Below are 22,937 nucleotides of genomic sequence, written 5' to 3'. Positions count from 1 at the left end.
TAAAAGACTAAGTTTGCTGATGATTGCAAACTTGGTACAAGTTTCATTTGCTCCACATATGTATTGGTAGGATATTGCCAATAACGAGTGAAAACAGTGGTCTGACTTTCATTGCCAACTAAATTACTGTCCAAAGAACCAAAAACAAAAAATGAGCTTGAGGGGTAGTCAGCAGAAAATATATTTAATCAATAAGCACTTTTGTTCCTAAGTATCACTGAACAGCATCAGATAACTTAAAATTCTTATAAATCCCCCGCTATAAACATACCACCATCAAATCAAACAACTCCACATAAAATTCAAATTAACTATTTAATTATTTAACTATTTAATTACTTAAGAAATCAATATCTGTTTGACAGTAAAAACTTTTAATGCCTTCCTCAGATAGTAATAAAAAATACAAGTAATAGATCCTAAGTCCATACCATATTTAATATACAAAAAAGTGCATAAAAATACTTAGACATATTCATATATGTGTGTGTATATATATATATATATATACATATATATATATATATATATATATATATATGTGTGTGTGTGTGTGTAGATAGATATGCACTCAAACCATGACAATAGGAACATTTACAATTTATCAGCCCTTGATATCTATGAACTAGTTACAGATATTCTTTCGTTAATGGCTGGGTTTTGGATGATGATGGTCTAAATATAATTCCCTAAATTCAAGGTATGAGGACCTGTTTTTACCTCGATCATTAGAAACTACCTTCTCCAAAATACAAAAAGTATTTTTTTTATAATTTACACATTCCAACATATGTTTATCTAAGGCATTAGTAGAGCTCTTTTTCGTAATAGAATAGAGATATTGGTAAATCCTACTCCTAAAGTGCTGCTCTGTTTTCCCCACATAAAAAGCTGGCATGATGTACAGGTTGCAGCATACACCACTCCTTCAGTATTACAATTGTACATAAAATGTCTGCGGTCCCAGTACCAGCATCTCTTGACCTTTCAAATTCCATTTCTAGGATTTCTGAAAAGGGGATTATACTGTGGAGACACCAAATCTCTCAATATCCAGGTCTCCCTTTTTCTCTTCCTGCTCTAGACATTCAGTCACAACAGATGCCTTAGACTTTGCTTGGGGAGTAATGTCTATGGGGATAAAAGCACAGGGTCTTTGGAACAAAAAGACAGACCAAAGCACATCAACATAAAGGAGATGTTAGCTCTAATAAATGCTCTCAACTCCTTAAGTAATCTGTGGTCCCACAGACCTCTATAAGTGTTTACAGACAATGCCACAGTGATGTGGTACATAAACAAACATGGGCAAATCAGATCTTACCCATCTGTGCAGACTTGCCATAGTAGACTGGTATACAGATTTTCAGCACAATCTCACTCTACATCCCATCAGAGCAAAACTGGGTGTCAGACAAGCTGAACAGGACCAGGACAGACAATCAAGAATGGAAGCTAAATTAGATGGTCTTCCAAGAATTGATCCATCTGTGTGGAGCACCTCAAATAAATATGTTTGCCTTTTCTCTAAACAATCAATTGGCAAAATTATTCTCCAGAGCTCGATGCAGTAATGCCTGGGGGGAGATGCTTTTTGTTTTCTTGTCCTTGGACAGAAATGTTCATGTATGCTTTTCCACACTTTCCACTAATATCGTGGGTACCTCTGAAGATTCAGATGGACTCCCCAAAGATCACTGTGGTAAATCCCTTCTGGCCTAAGCAACAGTGGTTCTCCCTTCTTCTGGAAATGGCCAGGGGCAATTACCACAATATTCCTCACAGACTGGATATATACATCCAACAACAGGGGTGTTTGATTAATCTCAACCTTGTACAACTGCAACTGACTGCCTGGATGATAGAGTCATAACACCTTTTATCTGAGGACGTGCAGCTGGTATTAATGGAGGCAAGAAAGCCTGCTACTGGAAAATCATATATTAGCAAATGGGAAAGATTTCTAGCATTCAGGGCTAGTGTTTCTCTGGTTTTACAATATATCTGTGAGTTACTATCCTATGGCCTCTCTTACACCTTGATCTAGTTCATTTATCTTCCATTTCATTATGTCTGCCCATGGATCCCCCTCTTTCAATGCAGCCTCATGTGAAAATGTTTTTTAAAAGGGTATTGCACAAGAAGGGTACTTGAAAACAGGTTACTCCCCCTTGGGATCGTAACTTTGTGTTAGAAAAGCTGTTGCTTCCTCCATTTGAACCAACTTACCAAGCTGACAAGAGGTCCTTGGCATAGAAACACAGTCTTACTCTTCTCTCTGACCTCAGCAAGAAAGGTATCTGAGTTGCAAGCGCTTATGGTGGGTCAAACTTATTTCAGTTTTCACAAGAACAGGGTTTCTTTGAGAACTAATCCTCCTTTTATGCCTAAAATGATATCAGACTTTACTTTAAGCTGCACTCTCTATCTCCTTGTCTTCTTTCCATAACCTAAACATGAGGGAGAAAGGTTACTTCATACCTTGGATGTCCTCAGACAAGACACCACAGTACTGCACAAAAATTAGCGAATAAGACCACAATAGTTGGAAAAACACCTTTATGAACAACAGCAAAGCTTTCGGGTTACTACCCTTTTTCAATACTAATACATAAATTCAAAAACCAAACAGGTTTCTTTGAATTTATGTATTAGTATTGAAAAAGGGTAGTAACCCGAAAGCTTTGCTGTTGTTCATAAAGGTGTTTTTCCAACTATTGTGGTCTTATGTCCACAGGCAACTCAGGTACTGTCTTGACAGAACAAAATCTTTCAGAACTCCTGATCAGTTGTAAAAAGAAAGGACAACCAGTGTCAAAACAGATTATTTTTAAATGTTTTTGTTATTCCCACCACAACAAAACTGTTCCAGGTAGGGTCAAAGCTCATTATACCAGGCCCTTGGCTTCTTCTGTGGTTTTTTGGAAAGGGATGGATTCTATAAGTATTCAAGAAACTTTTATTTATTATTTCCTAGCACTGTCCTTCTCATGGCTTTTGTCTCCCTCACTCTCTCTGTTGGCATGAAAGCTCTGAAGGGCTTACTGGCCAAACCTAATTTTTAGTCAGCTCAACTCAAGCTGATTAATGGCTGGGCATTTGGAAGGTGCCCTGAAACTAGTCGAACATTACATCCCTGGCAAGAGATAACCCACATATCTTAGGCTACTGTAGCAGCGATCATCTGGACATCTACTGTTATCCTAAGCTGACTCACAAAAACTATACTTTCTTTAATCTAGTCCTGCATCATACTTACTTTAATAAATGTATTTCACTCAAGAAATGGAACTGCAATATGCATGTAAGTCATTACAGTGTACCTGTAGTAACTCTGACTATACAAAAGGTACAGTTGAGTACACTTACCATAAATGTAGATGTTCAAGTGTATTCACTGTTGCAGTCATCACATTTGGGTTATCTGCTTGCAGCGGCCCTCAGTCAGCCTGATTATCAAACTCTTGGGTCCTGCGTCAGTTGCTGTCTCATCTTCCATGACGTCAGGTAGTCAGGGGTATAAAGCATGCAGCCGACACCATTACATCAGTTTTTCTTGCCCCAGATGTCAGGTGCCCTCCAATGGGAAACAATTAAATATAAATATGCAAGGTTATACCTCCAACAAAAAAGCAAATACACCAAAAAGCTTTTAAGCATAGCAAAAGAGAATAGAGGTATAGCCAAAAAAGTCAGGGGGCTGGAGGGAGGGTAACCAGGACTGCAGCACTGAATACACTCAAGCATCTACATTTATGGTAAGTGTACACAACTGTACTATGTTCTTTGTGTTTCACTGTTGCATTCATCACATTTGGATAGATTCCCAAAGCTAGGGATGGGAGTAGGAATTTAGATAGCATTAGGACCAGCTATAAGTCCCTGTAAGACTGCAGTAGCAAAACCAGCTCTGGATTTAGAGAAAATAGGCAAATGGTAATGCTTGGTGAAAGCATGTACAGAACTCCAGGTAGCAGCTTCTAGGATGTCCCTGGTAGGGACAACCCTGAGAAAGGCTGTAGAGGTAGATGCAGCACTGGTTGAGTGTGGTCTTATCCCCTGTGGGATAGGTTTTCCATGGTGCTTATAGCAGAAATGAATGCAATGGCCTATCCATTTAGAAATGGTTTGCTTTGAAATGGCCTTCCCGTCTGCCCCTGCAGCAAATGCCACCAGCAGTTGTTCAGATTTCCTTTGGGGTTTTGTCCTGGCCAAGTAAAATCTAAGTTGTCTGTGCACATAAGGAGTGCAGTATCCTTTGTTCTGCGGATTAGAAAAGGTTGGCAAATGAATGGACTGATTAAGAGCCACACTGGATACCACCTTGGGCATGAAGGAGGGGTTGGTCCTGAGGGACACCCTGTCCGCATGAAAGATGATAAAAGGCTCCACTGCCATAAGGGCCTATAATTCAGATACCCTTCTTGCTGAAGTGATTGCTAAAAGGAAGGCTGTTTTCCAAGAAAGGAATTTTAACTCTGCACTTGCAGTTGGCTCAAAAGGAGGTAGAGTGAGTTTTTTCCAATACAAAGTTAAGGTCCCAGGCTGGAGTTGGGGCTCTCCTGGGTGGTCTTAAGTTTTTGGCCCCTCTGAGGAACTGCTTGAGCAGTGGATGAGAGAAGAGGGGTGGTTCTGTGTTGTAATGAGCTGAAATGGCTGAGGCATGAATTTTGATGGAGGAAAAAGAAAGGCCCTTGTGAAGCATCTCAGTTATGTATTGAAGAATCTGAGGTAAATTGGGCGCTGCTGTGCCCATCCCTTGAGTTTGGTTCCAGGAACAGAATCTTTTCCATTTTTCAGCATAAAATTTTCTAGTACTAGACCTCCTTGCCTTCAAAATGGCATCCAGCACTTGTTTACTGAGGGATGGCAATGGAGAGGTCAAGCAATTAGCCAGGCTGCCAGGTTCAAGGTTTGAAGCTGTGGATGCAGAATCTGTCCCTCCTGCTGGGACAACAGGATAGGGTTCTGAAGCAGGTGCCATGGTGCCAGCAGTGACACACTGTGCAAGAGGGGATACCAGTGTTGGTGTGGCCAGTCTGGTGCAACCAGTATCGTCCTTGGTTTGTCCTGTTTGATCTTTAGTAGTACTTTGGAGAGGAGAGGCAGAGGAGGAAAGGCATAAACTTATAGATTTTTCCAGCTGAAGGACAGGGCATCCACTTTCCAAGCTTGTTTGTGGGGAGTCCTTGTGCAAAATGTGTCCAATTGGTAGTTCTGGGGGGAGGCAAACAGGTCTATATCTGGACTCCCCCATTTGTTTATCAACATGTTGAAAGTCTTTGGTTCCAGTTTCCACTCGTGTGGTTCCATGAGATTTCTGCTTAGTTCGTCTGCCAGTGTATTTAGCTTTCCTGACAGGAATTGAGCCTGTAGATGCACTTGGTAGCTCAAGGCTGTGTTCCACAGAGCCATGGCTAGTCTGCAGATGGGGTATGAATGGGTCCCCCCTGCTTGTTTATGTACCACATAACAGTAGTGCTGTCCATCCTTACCATTAATTGTCCTGGAAGAATGTGGTCCTTAAAGGCTGTCAGAGCATTCTGTACAGCTAACATTTCTTTTTGATTGATATGCAGGTGCATTTGACTTGGGTTCCATTTGCCCTGAATGCACTTCCCTGCCAGGTGAGCCCCCCCCATGCATAATCTGATGCATCTGTTAGGGTTTGGGCAGCAGGGGGTAGAGTGAATGGTAGTCCCTTGTTTTGGTGGCAGGCCTCTGCCCCCCAAAGGAACTCTAACTGTAGGCAAGGTATGATAGGAATCATTGCTCCTAGATCTTGAGAATGTTGACACCATAGGCTTTTTAGATACCATTGTAGTTTCCTCATATGCAGTCTTGCATATGGAATTAGGAGAATGCAGGAGACCATGAACCCCAAGGCTTGCAGTATTTGCCTTGCAGATAGCAAGGTTTTTGTGGCCATTAGTTTGAAGTAAGCTGTCAAATGTATTTGTTTCTCTGGCATGAGGAAAGCCATCTGGGAAGTTGTGTTCAAGCTTGCTCCCAGGAATATAATTTGTTGACAGGGTATAAGATGTGATTTCTTTTCGTTTACGGTGTACCCCAGACAAGTTAGCACCTTTTGTACAAATGCCAGATGATTCAAAAGTATGACCTGGCTTTCTGCCTGAATTAGACAATCATCCTGGTATGGCTATATTTGAATATTACTTTGCCTGCAGAATGCAATGACTGGAGCTAGGCACTTTGTGAATACCCTGGGCGCAGTAGATAAGCCAAAGGGCAGTGCAGAGAACTGATAGTGCATGTAGCCTGCTTTGAAGCATAGGTATCTTCTGCAAGATTCCCTGACTGGGATGTGCAGGTAGGCTTCCTTTAAATCCAGTGTTGCCAGGCAGGCATCCTTGCCTAGCATAGGAAGCAACTGGTGAAGAGTTAGCATCTTGAATTTTGGGATCACCAAAAAGGTGTTTAGGATTGAAAGGGCCAGGATAGGATGCCATGAGTTGTCTTTTCTGGGTACCAGGAAAAGTCTTGAGTAGAAACCTTGTACCTTTTCCTCTTCTGGTACGGTTTGAATAGCCCTTATGCTTAAGAGACAGAACACTTGCTTTTGAGCCTCTGCCCACTGATTTGGGGCTAGATATGGCCAACCGTTTGGGGTTGGTAACGTGTGGAAGTGAAATCTGTATCCTTGGGAAACTATATTTAAAACCCATTTGTCCTAGGTAATTAGCTCCCAGTTTTTTGTCTGCAGAGTAATCTTTCCCCCTAAAGGAGCAGTCAGTTGAGAATGGCTTGGAAGTTTTAAAGTTAAGTCATTGAGACAGTTTACCATAGGGGGAATCTTACTACTCCCTGATTTGGAAGTGGGAGCCCCCCACTGCTTAGTCCTGTGTGTACCTTGGGACTGAAGCCTGGGTGTTCTGCTGGTTCTGGGTTTGGGCTGGGAAGGTCTGGAAGAGGCAGGAAAGGACCAATTCTTAGAGGGCCAATGCCTACTAAATCTTGAAGGCTGTACCTGTAGGAAATCTTTAACAGTTTGCATAGATTTAGCTTTTTCCTCCATCTTTTTAAGTACTACTTCTGTTTTGTTATCAAACAGGTGGTCCTGATTTAAGAGAGCATCCAGCAATTTAGCTTTAACATGATCTGGCAAAGATTGCTCCTTAAGCCAAGCATGCCTTCTAAGTGCAGACCCAGTGACAGAAGCCCTGCAAGATGCCTGTAGTGAATCAAAACCACATTGCAAAGTATGTTTTCCAACTTGTTCTGCAGAATGCATTAAATCCTGTAAATCCTTATTTTCAGCACAGTCAGGAATCAACATAATTTTCTGTTTAAGCAATCCAATAATATGCTGCTGATACTTTAACATATGAAACTGGCAGTTTAAGGCCCTAATGGCCAAGGTTGCAGAAGTGTATACCTTCTTACCCCATCTATCCGGGGATCTGGAATCTCTATCAGAGGGGGTAGGATTTTTGGCAGTAGTAGCCTTAATGCCCTTGGGTCCATGTGAAATGGTCTCAGGATCCGCAGTAGGATTTTTAAAAAGGAACTTGTGAGAGTCAGGAACCCTGTAATAGCTATCAGGTTTTCTAGGAGAAGGAGGTAAAGAGTCAGGGGCCAAGCTAGATTCCGAAAAGGCATCATCAACAATGTTCAGTACAGAGGGGATAGCTAAAGACCTGTGTTGGAGCAGAAGTAAGAACTCCCTAAGCCTCTTTTTAGAATCAGAGTAATCCTGGCTTTCCCAGCGAAAATGCTCCCTAAGAGTATGCAAAGTTTCACCAAAAGAGAAATCCTCTGGAGGGAAAGCAGAGGGAATAGAGTCCTCTGCATCAGAATCCTCACAGATAGATAAGGGTAAATTCTGGTCATCAGAGGAAACAGAAATTTCAGAATCCTGATCAGAAGTATCATAAGCAAATTCAGTCCTAGGTCTCTTAGAGGGGGAAGGTTGGCTTCCCCTGATTAAAGTAATAAGGTCTTCAGCCATTCTTATCATTTGTTTTTTAGGCATAGAGGCCTGAACATGCAGTCTGGGCATCAATTTTCTAGACATGGTTCGGGTTTTAGGCCTTGAAGAAGAAGATGGCATCAGTTTAATATGCAAGTCAGTAGGCCTGAATACACCCTCAGAAGTTGGTGCCTGCACAGCAGCTCCGGACCCATCCAAGGTAGAGACATCCACAGATTCCACAGTTGAAGCATCTCGCGGCATACCGGACTCCAAATGGGTCTCAGTAGAGGCCTGCGAATCTGAAGTAGCGGGTATCAGGCGCTGCAAAAGCATCTCACTGAGTACCAGCAAACTGGCGACTAGCTTAGGAGAAGCGCCGTCGGCAGCTGTGGACCTAGGTGGCCTGTCTCTGTCTTTATCTTTGCATTTTTTTGGAATGTCAGTAGTCGGGTTGCTTACCAAAGACATATCTGGATAATTGAACCAAGTACCAAAATATTTAGAAGCGTAAATATACTGACGACAAATAGTTCATTGCTTAAATAAGGCACAAAACTGACAGAGAGGTACATCGTGGTCAGGGTCTAAGTAAGGAATACAGTACAAATGAAAATCTTTATGAGGTATTTGCTTTCCACAAGAAATACAATTATTGACTTTTTCTGACATCGGTTTAGAGCAAGAAAAAGTTTCCCCAACGGGGTACTTAGCTTTAGTTGAAGACTTTGGTTCTGAAACTCAAAAATGAAAATTTCAGGAGTTGGCCAACTGGCACTTGCGAACTGCTTCTGCTTTGGGCGCCGCACAGCAAGAAAGACTGATGTAATGACATCGGCTGCATGCTTTATACCCCTGACTACCTGACGTCATGGAAGATGAGACAGCAACTGATGCAGGACCCAATACTTTGATAATCAGGCCGACTGACGGCTACTGCAAGCAGATAACCCAAATGTGATGACTGCAACAGTGAAACACGAAGAACATCTGCATAATCAAACAGTTTGACCAACTTGGATGTATAAAAAAATTGCCGGTGCAGACACATAGTGAAATACAAAACTGCAACTCTTTTTCAATTCTTGGGTTAAAAAGATTATGAAATAAAACATTGATGTTTGCTATTAATATTCAGTATGGTGGAATTTTTATGTCTTCTAAATCTGATGCAGCATACAACATCAGATAAAAGTACTGTTCTATGTATATATCTCAATCAATAAAAAAAAAATAACTACAGTTTTTTTTTTTAATTTCCACATGGTTTAAGTTTAGCTACGTCACTGTACTATTCCTTAATGTGTGCAAATAGTTACATATGAAAACAGTTAAATATCTGAATTTTTGCACAAAATAACCCATTATGTCAACAAAAGTTAATGTCTGTCTTCTACGTTTCCTCAACATAATAATCAGATATTATGACTTAATTCACTTTTAATAACTGGGAGTGCAAACACCCGAATTTTAAATATAGGTGCCTCTGTGACCAGGTCATTCCTTTTTTATCTATTCTTCAGTGCATTTAATTTTTAGATAATGCAAATTAATATAAATTACTCAAAATGTTCTCACCTTTCTGAATCATGATCCACTGAATTCATGTCATTTGCAGAAATCCTGACCTCACTAATTCTAACATATTCATCAAAGAAACCATGTTCAAATGAGTAAAAAACAAAAAGTCGGCCATTATACTTAAACTGCGGATGAAAGGCAAAACCAAGAAAACCTCGCTCATCTCCTTCCCAGGGTGAAGTAAGTACTTTTGCGGTAATGTTCATAAAGGGTTTTTCCAACCTGGAGTGATCAGGAAGGTACACCCAAATCACTCCTAACTGCTCCGCAATGAAGAATCGGTGTGTTCCATCATTAGCATGCACCATGGCAACAGGGTTACGCAGGCCATTGGCTACTTCCTCAAGACATAGCTCAAGACAGCCCTCCATATTTGATGTTATCAGTCCCAGGTTGTTGTTTAGCTGTTCGTTTGTGAGAAGGTGTGGATAGCAGTAGTCAGTATCATCTAGTGCCAGGTAACTGCATAACTTTTGTTTGTTGATCTGCAGCCTTGCCACCTGTTGGCTCTCGGAAACGAGGTAAAAAATCGATCGACATCTCTGCCACACTTCCATGCAGTAATCTTCACACATCCCTGCTATTGTCCGTATGGGAGTAGACAGATCTTCAGCATCATAAAGATGTGCAGCATATGGAGAACATTCCTGGGGAAATTAAAGTTCCTAGTGAGTCAAAGAAAAAGGCATTACAGTAAATCAGTCTAAAAGAAATAAAATAGGTAAAAAATAGTTCAAGGACCAACGTATATATTTTACCTTGGAAGAGAATGTCATACCTTCATAGACATCATATATGTGCACAGCTTAAAAGCTTTGCAGTTCAGTTTTTAACTAACATTAATCACAGGTAAGACAGGATACCAACAAAAAATTTCCACTGAATGGCAGCTAACTCTTAATTAGAATAGCAAAGTATTATACCTAGCAAAGTTATTCCATACACACTGCTCCGTCTCTCTAAACTTTAGTTTACACTTTTCATTTTTTTTCTGATTTATGATCAACCTGGTATTCATAGTATCAATTCACAAATCTTGTAAGGTCATATCCTTGCACTGTGGCAACCAAAACATTAATGTTACTCTGACTTAATGAACAGCACATATAACAGGAGAATTAACTAACATCTGGTCATTTGTGGTAAGGTAGTGAGGATGATGCAAAAGCTCCAAGCTTTCAAGTATAATTACTTCAACAATGTCAGATTAAATTATTTGGAATATTGTTTATTCAGATGGCAAAAGAAAGATTAATGGACAGATTCTGATGATAAGAAATATGGCCTCTAACATCTCATATGCTATTTTAAGTATCAGCCTTTTTATATTTAATATTTATATTTACTGCTACAACCATAGCTTATACAGAAGGAATTTTCTCAGTTTGTCCTCTACTTGTAATGTAAGCTGTAATACATGCAATGCACAGAAACTACATTTACTGACAAAAGCTTTATATATAATTGGTTCTGCAATAGCAAATTTAAAAAAAATGTATCGTTGTGTAAGAACTTACCATAACCTTAGATGTCCTTCTTTTCGATATGCTGCTGTATTCATGACATCAGAGAGTTTGCCTCTGGTGAATTCTTGCATGTCTGGCCTTCACACAAAAATTAAATGCTACCACTAGGGTGCGTGTGACATCCTGCGCCTCTCTTGGACGTCGAAGGTAAATAGACGTCGGGTATAAAGTGGACTTCAGCACACACCTCTTCAGAACTGAATGCCACCAGAATCAGTGACTACAGAGTGTTTATTCTAGGAAACTGGAATCAGGCAAGTGTGAGGGGGAAGGCTGGGTGGGAAACTATACAGCAGCATATAGAAGGAGGACATCTAAGGTTATGGTAAGTTCTTACACGACAATATTATGTCCTTCTATTCATATGCTGCTGTATTCATGACATTAGGGAGAGTGCAAAAGCTCTTGTCCTAATGAAGGGGAGTCGGACCAAAAGCAGTTTCCACAAACCCATGAAGGATAGCTCTGGCAAATCCTGCCCTGGCTTTAGAGACCATATCCAGTTTGTAGTGTCTGGTAAAAGTGTGAAGTGAGGACCAAGTAGCTGCCTCAAGGATAGCAGCTATGTCCAATCCTTTAAGGAAAGCCCCTGAGGAGGACACTGCTCTGGTTGAGTGTGCCCTAACTGGGGCTGGGAGTGACTTACCATGCTTGGTGTAACAAAAGGAAATTTTTTTTGATATCCAAGAGGATATAGTTTGCTTGGAAAGAGGTTGACCAAGGGCTCTAGGGTGATAGGAGATGAAGAGGCTGTCAGATATTTGGAAGAATTTGGTTTTGGCCAAATAAAACCTGAGCTGTCTGTGTATGTCTAGGGAGTGCAGTATCCTCTCTGTTCGGTTCTGCAGAGAGGGGAAAAAAGTTGGCAGGCTGATAGACTGATTTAGGGACAGGTCATTTACCACTTTGGGAATGAACGTGGAGTTACTATGCAAACATACCCTGTCCTTGTGGAAGACAGTGAAGGGCGGATAGGCCATAAGGGCCTGGAGTTCAGAAACCCTTCTGGCAGATGTTATGGCCACCAAAAGTATAGTCTTCCAAGTACGGTATTAAAGGGAGCAGTCTTTGGCTTGTTTAAATGGTGGTAATGTCATTTTTTTCTAGGACAAAATTAAGTTCCCAAGGAGGCAGAATGGGATTCCTTGGTGGCCTGAGGTGTAGTACCCCTCTCAGGAAGAGTTTGACCTCTAATCTAGATACTAAATGTGGTACCAGGGGTAGGCAAGCTGAGATGGCAGATAGGTGGATTTTAGTGGAGGAATATGATAGCCTGGATTTCATAAGGTCACACAGATAGGGCAAGAGCACTGGGGGCTCTGTCATCAGTGGTTGTAGGTTGTTTTTCTGACACCATAAGGAAAATCTCTTCCACTTTGAGAAATAAGATTTTCTAGTAGTTGGTTTTCTGGCCTCTGGCAGAACCTGGATCACATCCTCTGTATATAGGTGTCTGAAGGGAATCAACGCCCTATCACCCACAATGTGAGGTTCAGTGTGGGCAGTTAAGGATGTAAGAGTCTTCCCTTGTCCTGTGTGAGCAGGTCCATTCTCTGGGGTAACTTCTGGTGATTCCCCTTGGCTAGGCGAAATAGTAGGGGGAACTAATTCTGTCTTGGCCAGTAGAGAGTCACCAGCAAGATTTGAGATTGTTCCTTCTGAATTTTCAGGACTCTTTGAATGAATGAGAAGGGGGGGGATGCATATGCATACATTCCCCTTCCAAGTGGTTGATAGAGCATCCACCTTCCAAGCCTCTAGGTGAGGTGCCTTGCAGCAGAAGGTCAGGAGCTGTCTGTTCATGGGGAGGCAAAGAGATTCACATTCAGAATACCCCATCAATGGACTTGGTCCAGAAACACTTCCCTGTTCAGCATCCATTTGTCAGACAGGGTCATGGTCCTGCTTAAGGAATCTGCCATCACGTTGTCTGCAGAGGGGATATATACTGCTTGGAGAAGGATTTGTTTCCCAAGCTTGCAGTGCTAGTCTGCACAGGAGGTAGGACCTTGTCCCCCCACCTATTTGTTGATGTACCACAGCACATTTGTGTTGTCTGTGTACCACCTCAGGGTGCCTGGGAGAAGTTAACCCTTGAAAATATCCAAAGCCAGTCTCAAGGCTCTCATTTCCTTGATATTGATGTGATCCTTTTGTTGAATGGGGGTCCATGCAATCCTCACTCTCCAATATCTTAGGGTGGCCCCCCAGCCTGTTTCTGAAGCATCTTTGAACAGGTCTTGGTTTGGGGGTGTGGGCTGTAGGGGCAGGCCCAGATTTGAATGAATCTGAGAGATCCACCACTTCAGTTCCTTGGACAGGCAAGGAAGTATGGGGATTGTGAACTCTAGAAGACGTAGGTGTTGTTTCCAGATATTTCTCAGATACCACTGAAACTTCCTCATGTGTAGCCTTGCTAGAGGGGACCATGGGGATAGTGGAGGGGATAGTGGAGGCCATGAATCCTAAGATCCTGAGGAATTCCCTGGCTGAGATGGTTTTGATGGGAAGGATTCCCTGGAAGAAAGATGTGAAGGTCACAATCTTTTCTGGTGGCAGGCAAACCATCATTTCCCTTGTCAGAATCCAACATCCTCGAAACACCTGATCCTGAGAGGGTGTTAGGGAGGATTTCTTTTTTTGATTTATGGTAAATCCTAGGCCTGTAAGGAGGGAGATGGTGAACTGCGGGTGTTGCAGGGCCATGGAATTTGAAGTAGTCTGAATAAGGATGTCATCTAGATAGGGAAAAAGCTGTATTCTCTTCATCCTGGTAAAGGCCATGACTAGGGCCAGACATTTTGTAAATACTCTTGGGGCCATAGAAAGACCAAAGGGTAAAGCACAAAACTGACAGTGTGCAGAATCCACTGAGAAGTGGAGGTACTTTTTGACGAGTGGATGGTCTTTATGTTCTAGGACACTAGGAATACCTGAGGCAAAATAAGTGGAAGAAGGGTAGAGAGATAGAGAGAGAGAGAGAGAGAGAGAGCATCCTGAAGGAGGGGACATGGAGGAAGGTGTTGAGGTGGAATAGGTCCAGGATGAGCCTCCATGGGCCTTCCTTACTGGGGACCAGGAAAATACTTGAGTAAAATCCCTTCCCTCTTGCAGAGGGCAGGACCTCTTGAATGGTTCCTTGAGCCAGAAGTTCCTGCAGGATTGGGAGAAAGTAAGATTTGGTCTCTGGGTGGAGGAGGGATGCCTTTGGGAGAGGGTCTGGTCTCCCAGGTCATGAAGTATCCCTATTTTATGATAGATAGGACCCAGGAGTCCTGGGTAACCTGCTTCCAAGTAGGAAGGGAGAGGTGCATGGAAAGAGGGGTGTCTGGATGAAACGCCTGGTAGTCATAGACTACCAGGCTTTCCCTGAAAGGACTGTTTAGAGAGTGAAGCAGAGGAGAGAGGCCTGGAAGAGTGATGCTTCCTGTGGTCCTTTCTGGGTTTAATTTGCATTTTCTTAGTTGAGGACATAAAAGAATTTTTAGCTGGGTAGTTCCTCTGAAAGCATGGAACTGGGGAGACAAAGATATGTCTCAATTCCTGCAGTTCCTTGCCTTTGGTCTGGAGGGTCTTAAAGAGTTCAGCAGCAGCTGACCCAAGCAGGTTTTTGTTGTCCACGGCCGCATCTTGGAGCTTGGCTTTGATGTCATCAGGAAGGGGTTGCAATCTTAAACAGAGTACCTCCTGATGACAGATCCAGAGGTGGCAGCCCTTGCAGATGCTTCTACAGCATCATAGCTGCAATTGATGGAGTGCTTGATCACTTGTGTGCAGGAGACAGGAAATATTGGCTTTAGCAGGAAAGTCAAGGAACTTTCCCAGTTGCTTGTCCACGTCTTCCAAGAGAGCCAAGGAATACTTGTCCATGTGTGTCTGGTAGTTGACTGCTCTTACTGCTAGGGTGGCAGAAGTATAAGCCTTCTTACCCAGACATTCCATCATTCTGCTCTCTTTATCAGAGGGCAGTAGAGAGGAGGATGGCAGTAACTTTGAGGTTTTGTTGGTGGTCACAGAAATAACTGCAGGGTCTGCAGAAGGGGCTTTATACAGGTGGGATGCCTCCTCGGGCACCTTACAGAATCTGTCTGGATACTTGGGTGCTGGGGAAGCAGCCAAGAAGGCATCCAGAAAGGCAGGGTGTACTGGGGTTACAGTAGAAGGGCTGGGAGACTCCAGTTTTAGGAGTTCATAGTATCTCTTTTGAGTCTCAGTGACCTGACAGCTGTCCCATTTGAAAACATTTTGTATTTTGGTAATGGTCTCACCAAAGGTGAGGTCCTCACCAGGAGAGTCAGTGCCGTTGGACTTCTCCTCTGATGAAGCATATCCCAGAGGAGAAGCGATCTGATAAATATAGGTTAGGGATTCATCGTCTGATGAATCCTCTTCTGCAGAAGAGACATCCGGAGCAGGCCCCTTAGGGGTAGAGGGCATGGGGTTTGTGCAGGTGTCAGGCCCTGACACAAGGCCAGAAAGGCATTGAGCAGGCCTTGGGTGAAGGTCTGCCAATCCAGACTCTGTCTGACAGGTGAAGCAGGCAGAGGCTTTGAAATATGTTTAGTTTTCTGTTTCCTCTTTTTACGGGTGTCTGGAGGAGAGGATTCAGAAATGCGATGGAGGGTTGGAAGGCCAGACGCTGGCTGACACTCCACTACATCAGAGACTATGTCCTCACATACTACAATTTGGGAGATGCCTCACGGACCCTCGGATATAATAAGCCTTGGTTCCCCCTCAGTGACTGAATCGGACACCTGAGATTCCCTCTGGGATGTGACCTCGGGCAAAAAAGAGATTTCCTCCGGGCCTTCCACTGAAGGAAGCTCCAAGGACTCCAACTTGGACTCCAGGTCTTCACTGGACTTGACAGCAATGGAAGTTGTGGAGGGTGCAGCAGTCTGTTCAGGCCAACTCTTTTTGGACTTCTTGACTGGGGGTTCAGCCGAGGCTTCCAATGTTAGATCCATCCTGGAAGTTAGACATTTGAGTCTCTGATTTTCAAGGTATAGTTTTAAGGCTGCGAGATGGCTTCTAACGGTCTTGGGGACAAAGGCCTGACAAATACTACAGGTGGTATGGTCGTGTTCATGGCCTAGGCAGAATAGGCAGAGATCATGAGAATCCTTATGTAGAATTTGCCTTCCACACCTACACTTGCCCTTCCTACCTGACATGTAACCCAAAACAGTAGCAAGTAGCAAACAGAAAACCCCTAGGGTGTACTTATTTGAAGTCGGATGAAGAAATGCTTCTACTAGCAATCCGATGACCAGAGCTGGCAGTCACAGAGGCCATCAGTAAAGTTCTGAAGAGGTGCATGCTGATGTCCACTATATACCCAATGTCCATTTACGAGCGACATCTGAGAGAGGAGCAGGACGTCACGCACACCCTAGCAGTAGCATTTAACTTTTTTATAATAGCCGGACATGCGAGAGATCACCAGAGGCAAACTCCCTCATGTCATGAATACAGCAGCATATGAGTAGAAGGACATAAAATGATTTTTGAGAAATTCTAACAGAAGAACTTGTATAAAACATAAACAGCCATCCGACATACTAAAATTAATCATGGATGGGGTAAAGCCACCCACACCTCCAAGGGCACAGACAGGGCTTCTGAAATTGTACATCAACCTCCAGAATGTATCCCACACCTCCTAACTGTAGCCATCCCGTGTTAAACAGTGAATGTTTGTAGACAGCATACCTCATCAATAGTGTAGAAACAACATTCTAAAATGGCAAACTTGAGCAAGTAACCAATGCTGGCATCCAGACTTTCTGATTAAAAGAAGATTAAAAAAACTTAAAACTTAAGCACAGGAAATATACTATTTTATTTAATTATAGCACATCTCATTGCACAAAATAAATTATTTTTAAAAAAATGAATGCTGTGTTGGACATGACATATGCCTGGCTGCTCCCTTGCATAACTTTTACCTTCCATGCAACAAGTAAGGCAGTCATGGGCTGCACACTACTCTCAACTGTACATATTTTTGCAGAATGTCCTGATTTTTGGTTCATATTTTTGGCATGTTCCTCATAAAATTTGTGGTTTTCTAGCAAATCACTGGGATGATCTGAGAATTGAACTCACTAAATAATGACATACATTTGAGTTTCAGACTTAAAATCCTTCAGAAAATGTATGTTAAAACAAACCCTGTTTCTATGTTTATAAGAGCGATATTTAAAATATGTCCCTATTTTTGGGACTTTGTCCTCCCATTTTGTCGGGTTGTGTCCAGATTTCTTATGCTAAGAGGTTGAGAGGTATTACTGCACACCCAAAACCTCCCTAATAAAAGTATAAAGGTCTGACCTGGGTCAGCCTTATGCATAGGCCAACTAGTCAGTTGCCTAGGGCACCATGTTTCTAGAGGAGCTCTTTCCACATTTATTTATTTTCCACAGCAATGAAATGCAGAGTTTTTTTACTCTAAAAAATTAAACAAATAAATAAGTAATGCAGCCCTGCTAAAACAACATATGCCCATGACATAACGTGCACACTGGGGGGAGGGGGGTACTCCTCTTGAATAGACCAGTCAAGTGAAGCAGAAGTCCTGGCATTCAGAATCTAAGATAAACTGTACATCTAAAAACTGGAAACAACAAGCTTGCTAGCATTTACTATGTAGCAGTGACCACAGCTCAATAAAACAAGATGGAGAGTCACAGCGACCTACACAGACAGCACAGGCATCATGCTTAATTAGTATGGAAAAAAAAAAAAAAAATATATATATATATATATATATATATATATATATATAAACTAACAGTCAGCTGCAGACAACTGAAAATAAGGTATTGCTAGAGGCAGAATATTCCAGACTGTAACAAGTCTAATGAATGGACAAATGAAAAAGACTCACAAAAAGTGGGCTTTCTGCTGTGTTTAAAATGACTATTACAAAAAATACCTGCTGTTTGTAAATGCATCACAGGGGTTGTGTACCCCCTGTGGAGCCTGTAGTATGAGTAGGTTATGAACATCTTTTACTCAATATTCTCTCTCTGACAAAGGGCATAGTGTCTGGCAGGATGATTTGCTTTCACCCACTGGATTAATAGTTTATACATTCTTCAGTATTTGGCTACATTTTCTGGATTAGTTTGAATACAAGCAGTTTCTGCCTCACCAATGAAAAGTGGTAGGTTATATCCAAATTCTTCAGTGATATTTGTTTAGTTCCGTGCTGTTGTAATATGCTATTGTGTGAGTCATGCAGCTGATGATGGTACTATATTCACTTTAAATTTTGTTTAAGGCTGACTTGAGATATATAGATTTTTTGCAGAGCTTAATCCCACTTTGATTTTGAATTACCTCATTACTGTCTTCAGAACTGACTTGCATGAGTGATCCTTGTAGAGAATTTTTAGTTTGATTGGGGAAAGACCAAACTGTATTTATAAAACTGCACTAAATTTTAAAGGGTTGGTAGAAAATAATAAAGTGAATGATGTTCAACAGACAAGTAGTAGTACAAAAATAGGCACCAAAAATTGTGGCCAAAGTACGTGTATACAGGGTCTATATTACATATCTGAACATTTAAATGTTCGAATCACTAAAGATCGACCTTTAGCGATCGAACATTCAAATGTTCGAATATGTAAGAAAACAATAAAAAAAAAGAAAGGTGATCTCGGAGTTGGTAAAATTAAAAGCACTACACCCTCACATACTCCCCTTGAGTACCTCATTCCCCATTGGCCCTTTTTTTCAATTATAAAGGAATTCCCAATACTATTCTAGTATGTCCAAAGGTCAGTTGTCAATCTCCTCTCTGGTCCAGCTGGTGAATCTGGGAATCTTGAGGCAATGTTACAACTGCCTCATGTACACAGACAACCCTCTCCTCCTCCCAACAAATTCCAACACATGTGAGAGATGCAACCATATAGCCAAACTGGAGGCTAAGCTCTCTCAACTCAGTACTGGCATAACCAGTTAGGAGGAGAAGGAAACCACACTCACTACAATTCCAGTCTCACATAGACCTACCACGACAGCAAACCAAACACATAAACACACAAAAACATACTCAGAGGCTCTAAATAAAAATCTGCCTAAGCAGCAGAGACCTCCAAAGCAGACACCCAAGCAAACGCTACCCCAAAACAAAACACATGCAACACATAGCTCACAAAGCCAGTGTGCCAAACAGTCACAGCCCTTAAGGCTAAACAACACACCTGATATGCTTGTAATAGGTGACTCTATCGTCAGGCACACTGACGTCCCGCTCACCAGGCTGAACAAGGAGAAGGTCATGGTGAGCTGCCTATCGGACACTAGGATCCACCACATAACACAAGCACTCAGGTCACTCCAAGGCAAGTACAAATATGACTCAGTCATTGTCCAAGCTGGTGTGAATGACCTGAGTCATACCTCCCTGGACTACATGAAAAGAGACATAGAGGAGCTCTCTGAGCATGTAGCCCAGGCCGGTATGACCCTGACCTTGAGTAGCATCTTACCCTCACCAAGAATGATGCCACAATATGAAGACAAGATGATTAATTTCAACAATTGGCTTAAGTATTGGTATCATTCAAAGGGTATCCAATGCCTGTCAGCCTGGGATGACATGCTCGACAAGCCACGAAGCTTCGCTAGGGAACGGCTTACACCTGTCACCCCTGGGCTTTCGGATATTGGCAAAGGCTCTTGCTACCCCCATAGTGCCTTTTTTAGGCAAGGCTCAAAAGACAAACCCACCTCCACAGGTATCACAAGGGATAAGAAACTAAGAGTAATGCTACTCAATGCCAGAAGTCTAAACCTCAAGATGCATGCACTCGAAACTCTCCTTAGCATGGAGAACATCGATATCTGTGCAGTAACAGAAACCTGGTTCAAGGCTCCCGAGAGCACCCCAGCACTACCAGGTTATACCTCATACCATGCTTTTCGGCCCCAAAACTTGGACCAAAACACAAAAGGAGGGGGAGTATCAATATTCGTCAAAGATACCCACACCTCCAGGTTGGTGGCACAGCACGAAGCATCAGAGACTATCCATGTGCAACTAATAGTGGGTAAAACTGCCTTCCAGTTTATAGCCTGCTACAGACCACCCTCCCAAACCCAGGAACCCCACTCGGCCTTCCTGAGAACACTGGAAAATATGAAGGTCTCTCCAAACACCATTATAATGGGCGACTTCAACTACCCAAACATAGACTGGGAGCATTACTCTAGCTCCAACACCCTAGCTCAAAGGTTCCTAGAATTTATAAACTCAAATGCTATGGAACAACTTGTTACCACTCCCACAAGAGGGGAAACATACTGGACCTGATCATCACCAACATGGGGACTCTATGCTCCAGACCAGAAGTGTATCCCTCACTGGTAAGATCAGACCATAAACTAATCTCACTGGATAGTCACATCCCGACCCCACCCCCTGCCCAGAAAACCACAGTGAAAAAATTCTCTAAAGCAAATTTCACACTCCTCAAAACCGAGGTGGAATCCTTCAAAGCCCCCGGACCTGTGGAAAATACGGTCCAGACCACAGAATCCTTTATAAACGCATTCTATGAACACCTTCAGGAATGCATGGATCATGCAATCCCAAATAAAACCAAGACCCAATCCTCCAAAGGCAGACATCCTGTCTGGTGGACCCCAGCCATAAACAAACTATACAATAGAAGGAGGAAGCTACTACATGATAGAGCAAAATCCCAAAAAGGGAAGGCATCTCTGATCAGTGTTAGCAAAAAACTACGGGCACTCATAAAATCATCTAAGGCCAGCTTTGAGAGAAAAATTGCACAGGACACTAAGGATAATCACAAGGCTTTCTTTAGTTATGTTAGGAACCTGGGTGGGAATTCCCAGATATGCTCAGAATTAGTCCAAAATGACAAAAAATACACCGAACCCACAGACATTGCCAACATCCTAGCTGACAGGTTCAGCGCAAACTTCTCCCACCAAAAGGGCAAATAACTACTCCAGCAGAGTCCTACCCCCATGACATCTCAGATGCTCAGGTAAGAGCCGCCCTCTCCAAAGCAAAAAACACAGCATCAATGGGACCAGACGGTGTCCCGGGCTGCGTCCTACATGAACTCCAAGAAGAGCTAAACCCAAACATAAAACTGCTGTTCAATCTCAGCCTTACCACAGGATATGTACCCAAAGAGTGGTGTACAGCAACAGTGGTCCCTCTCCACAAAGGTGGTGCCTCAACGGATCCTGGAAACTATCGCCCATAAGTCTGACTAGCTTGGTCTGCAAAGCTATGGAAAGGATCATCATGGACCTCATAAATAAAGATATTGGGGACCTACAGACACTGAATCCTACCCAGTTTGGTTTTGTTAAGGGCAGATCCTGCCTCTTAAACCTGGTTGATTTCTTTGAAACAGTCGCCAAGGCCATTGACGAGGGGAAGGTGGTCCACACAGCCTACCTGGACCTTGCAAAAGCCTTCGATACAATACCCCACTCGGGCATTATAGATAACCTCACCAGCTTAAATATAAACCCTTATGTCACTAGATGGGTTTCAAACTGGCTCAAGGACAGAACCCACTTGGTTAGAATTGCTGGAGCCATGTCAGACTCCAAACCAGTTACAAGTGGCGTCCCACAAGGCTCAGTCCTGGGACCTCTCTTGTTCGGTATATGTTTCTCGGAGGTACAGGCCAACACGGAAGGACTGTGGCTGACCAAGTTCGCAGATGACTGCAAACTGGGCACCATAATCGACTCTCCAGCCGACACAAGCATCCTCCAAAAGGGCCTCATAGAAACAGACAACTGGTGCCAGAGCCATGGCCTCAAGCTAAACGCCAAAAAGTGTATAGTCATCCCCTTTGGCAAAAACAAAGTGCCCACAAATTACCACATAGGTGGTAATCCATTAAGTACAGAAGAAGTAATTAGGGACCTGGGGACCCAAGTTGACAGCAACCTCTCATTTGACAACCACGTGGCCAAAGTGGTTAGAAAAACATTTTATATAGCCCACCTAATCATGAAGGGATTCACATCTAGATCAGGGGAGGTCATCGTGCCTCTTTACTCATCCCTCCTCAGCCCCATAATTGAGTACAATGCCCCTTTTGGGAAATTTCCCATTCCCTACACTGTAGCACAATCTTGGAGTTGGTATATACCTTACCAGACACCTGCAGCAACTGGAAAGACCCCAAAAGTACCTCACCAAGAGAATCAAAGGGCTCAAACAGATGCCATATGCTGCCCGGTTAAAGAAACTCCAGCTCTACTCAGTGGCATACCGCCTGCTCAGAGGCGATCTGTGCCTAACGTATAAAGCCATGTCCAACCCAGAATTAATGGACATGCTGCACCTCAGAAAATCCAAATCCCATCGAGCTATGCGCTCGAGAGACTTGAACCTCAGCACTGAAATAAATAGGACATGCTGGAGGGACAGATTCATAACCCAGAGGCTGCCTTCACTCTGGAATAAAATCCCAGTCCAGGTCAGGCAGACTCCCTCATTGACTCTCTTCAAGAGGAATCTTGATGAGTGGATGGGGGATCGTAGGTTTACCCCGGGTATCACTTCTGTGTCACTGTTAGACCGAGGCACAGTATACTAACCTCGAAAAAGTGCATAGCAAAATTAATTTAAAATGGCTAGGCTTATAAATGCCCTAGGGCAGATAGCCTAGTATGAACCTATGAACCTATGAAAAAAAAAGAAAAAGGAAAAGGTTTAAGCAGGGGGGCAAGCCCCTCTGCACCCCCACACCCCCCACTACTTAAATATACCAACTCCGAGATCGCCCTTCAGTGCGCTACAGTGCGGAAATGGGAAATTTCCCATTCCCTACACTGTAGCACAATCTTGGAGTTGGTATATTTAAATAGTGGGGGGTGCAGGG

The 22,937-nt window shown here is 42.8% G+C and overlaps 1 protein-coding gene across 1 annotated transcript in view; it reads right to left on the bottom strand.

Moving 5' to 3' along the window:
* The window catches only part of HHIPL1 (HHIP like 1), a 661,343-nt gene that overhangs the window by 352,522 nt on the left and 285,884 nt on the right, over nt 1-22,937 (bottom strand). Inside the window, exon 2 of the mRNA XM_044074611.1 lies at nt 9,509-10,158. Coding sequence (XP_043930546.1) covers nt 9,509-10,158 — 650 coding nt within the window. The remainder of the gene's footprint in view (nt 1-9,508; nt 10,159-22,937) is intronic.

This window comes from Protopterus annectens, chromosome 6.part0 (assembly GCF_019279795.1).
Source record: "Protopterus annectens isolate FY-2018-M chromosome 6.part0, PAN1.0, whole genome shotgun sequence".
NCBI lineage: Eukaryota > Metazoa > Chordata > Ceratodontiformes > Protopteridae > Protopterus > Protopterus annectens.
This window is presented reverse-complemented; position numbering and strand designations above follow the sequence as displayed.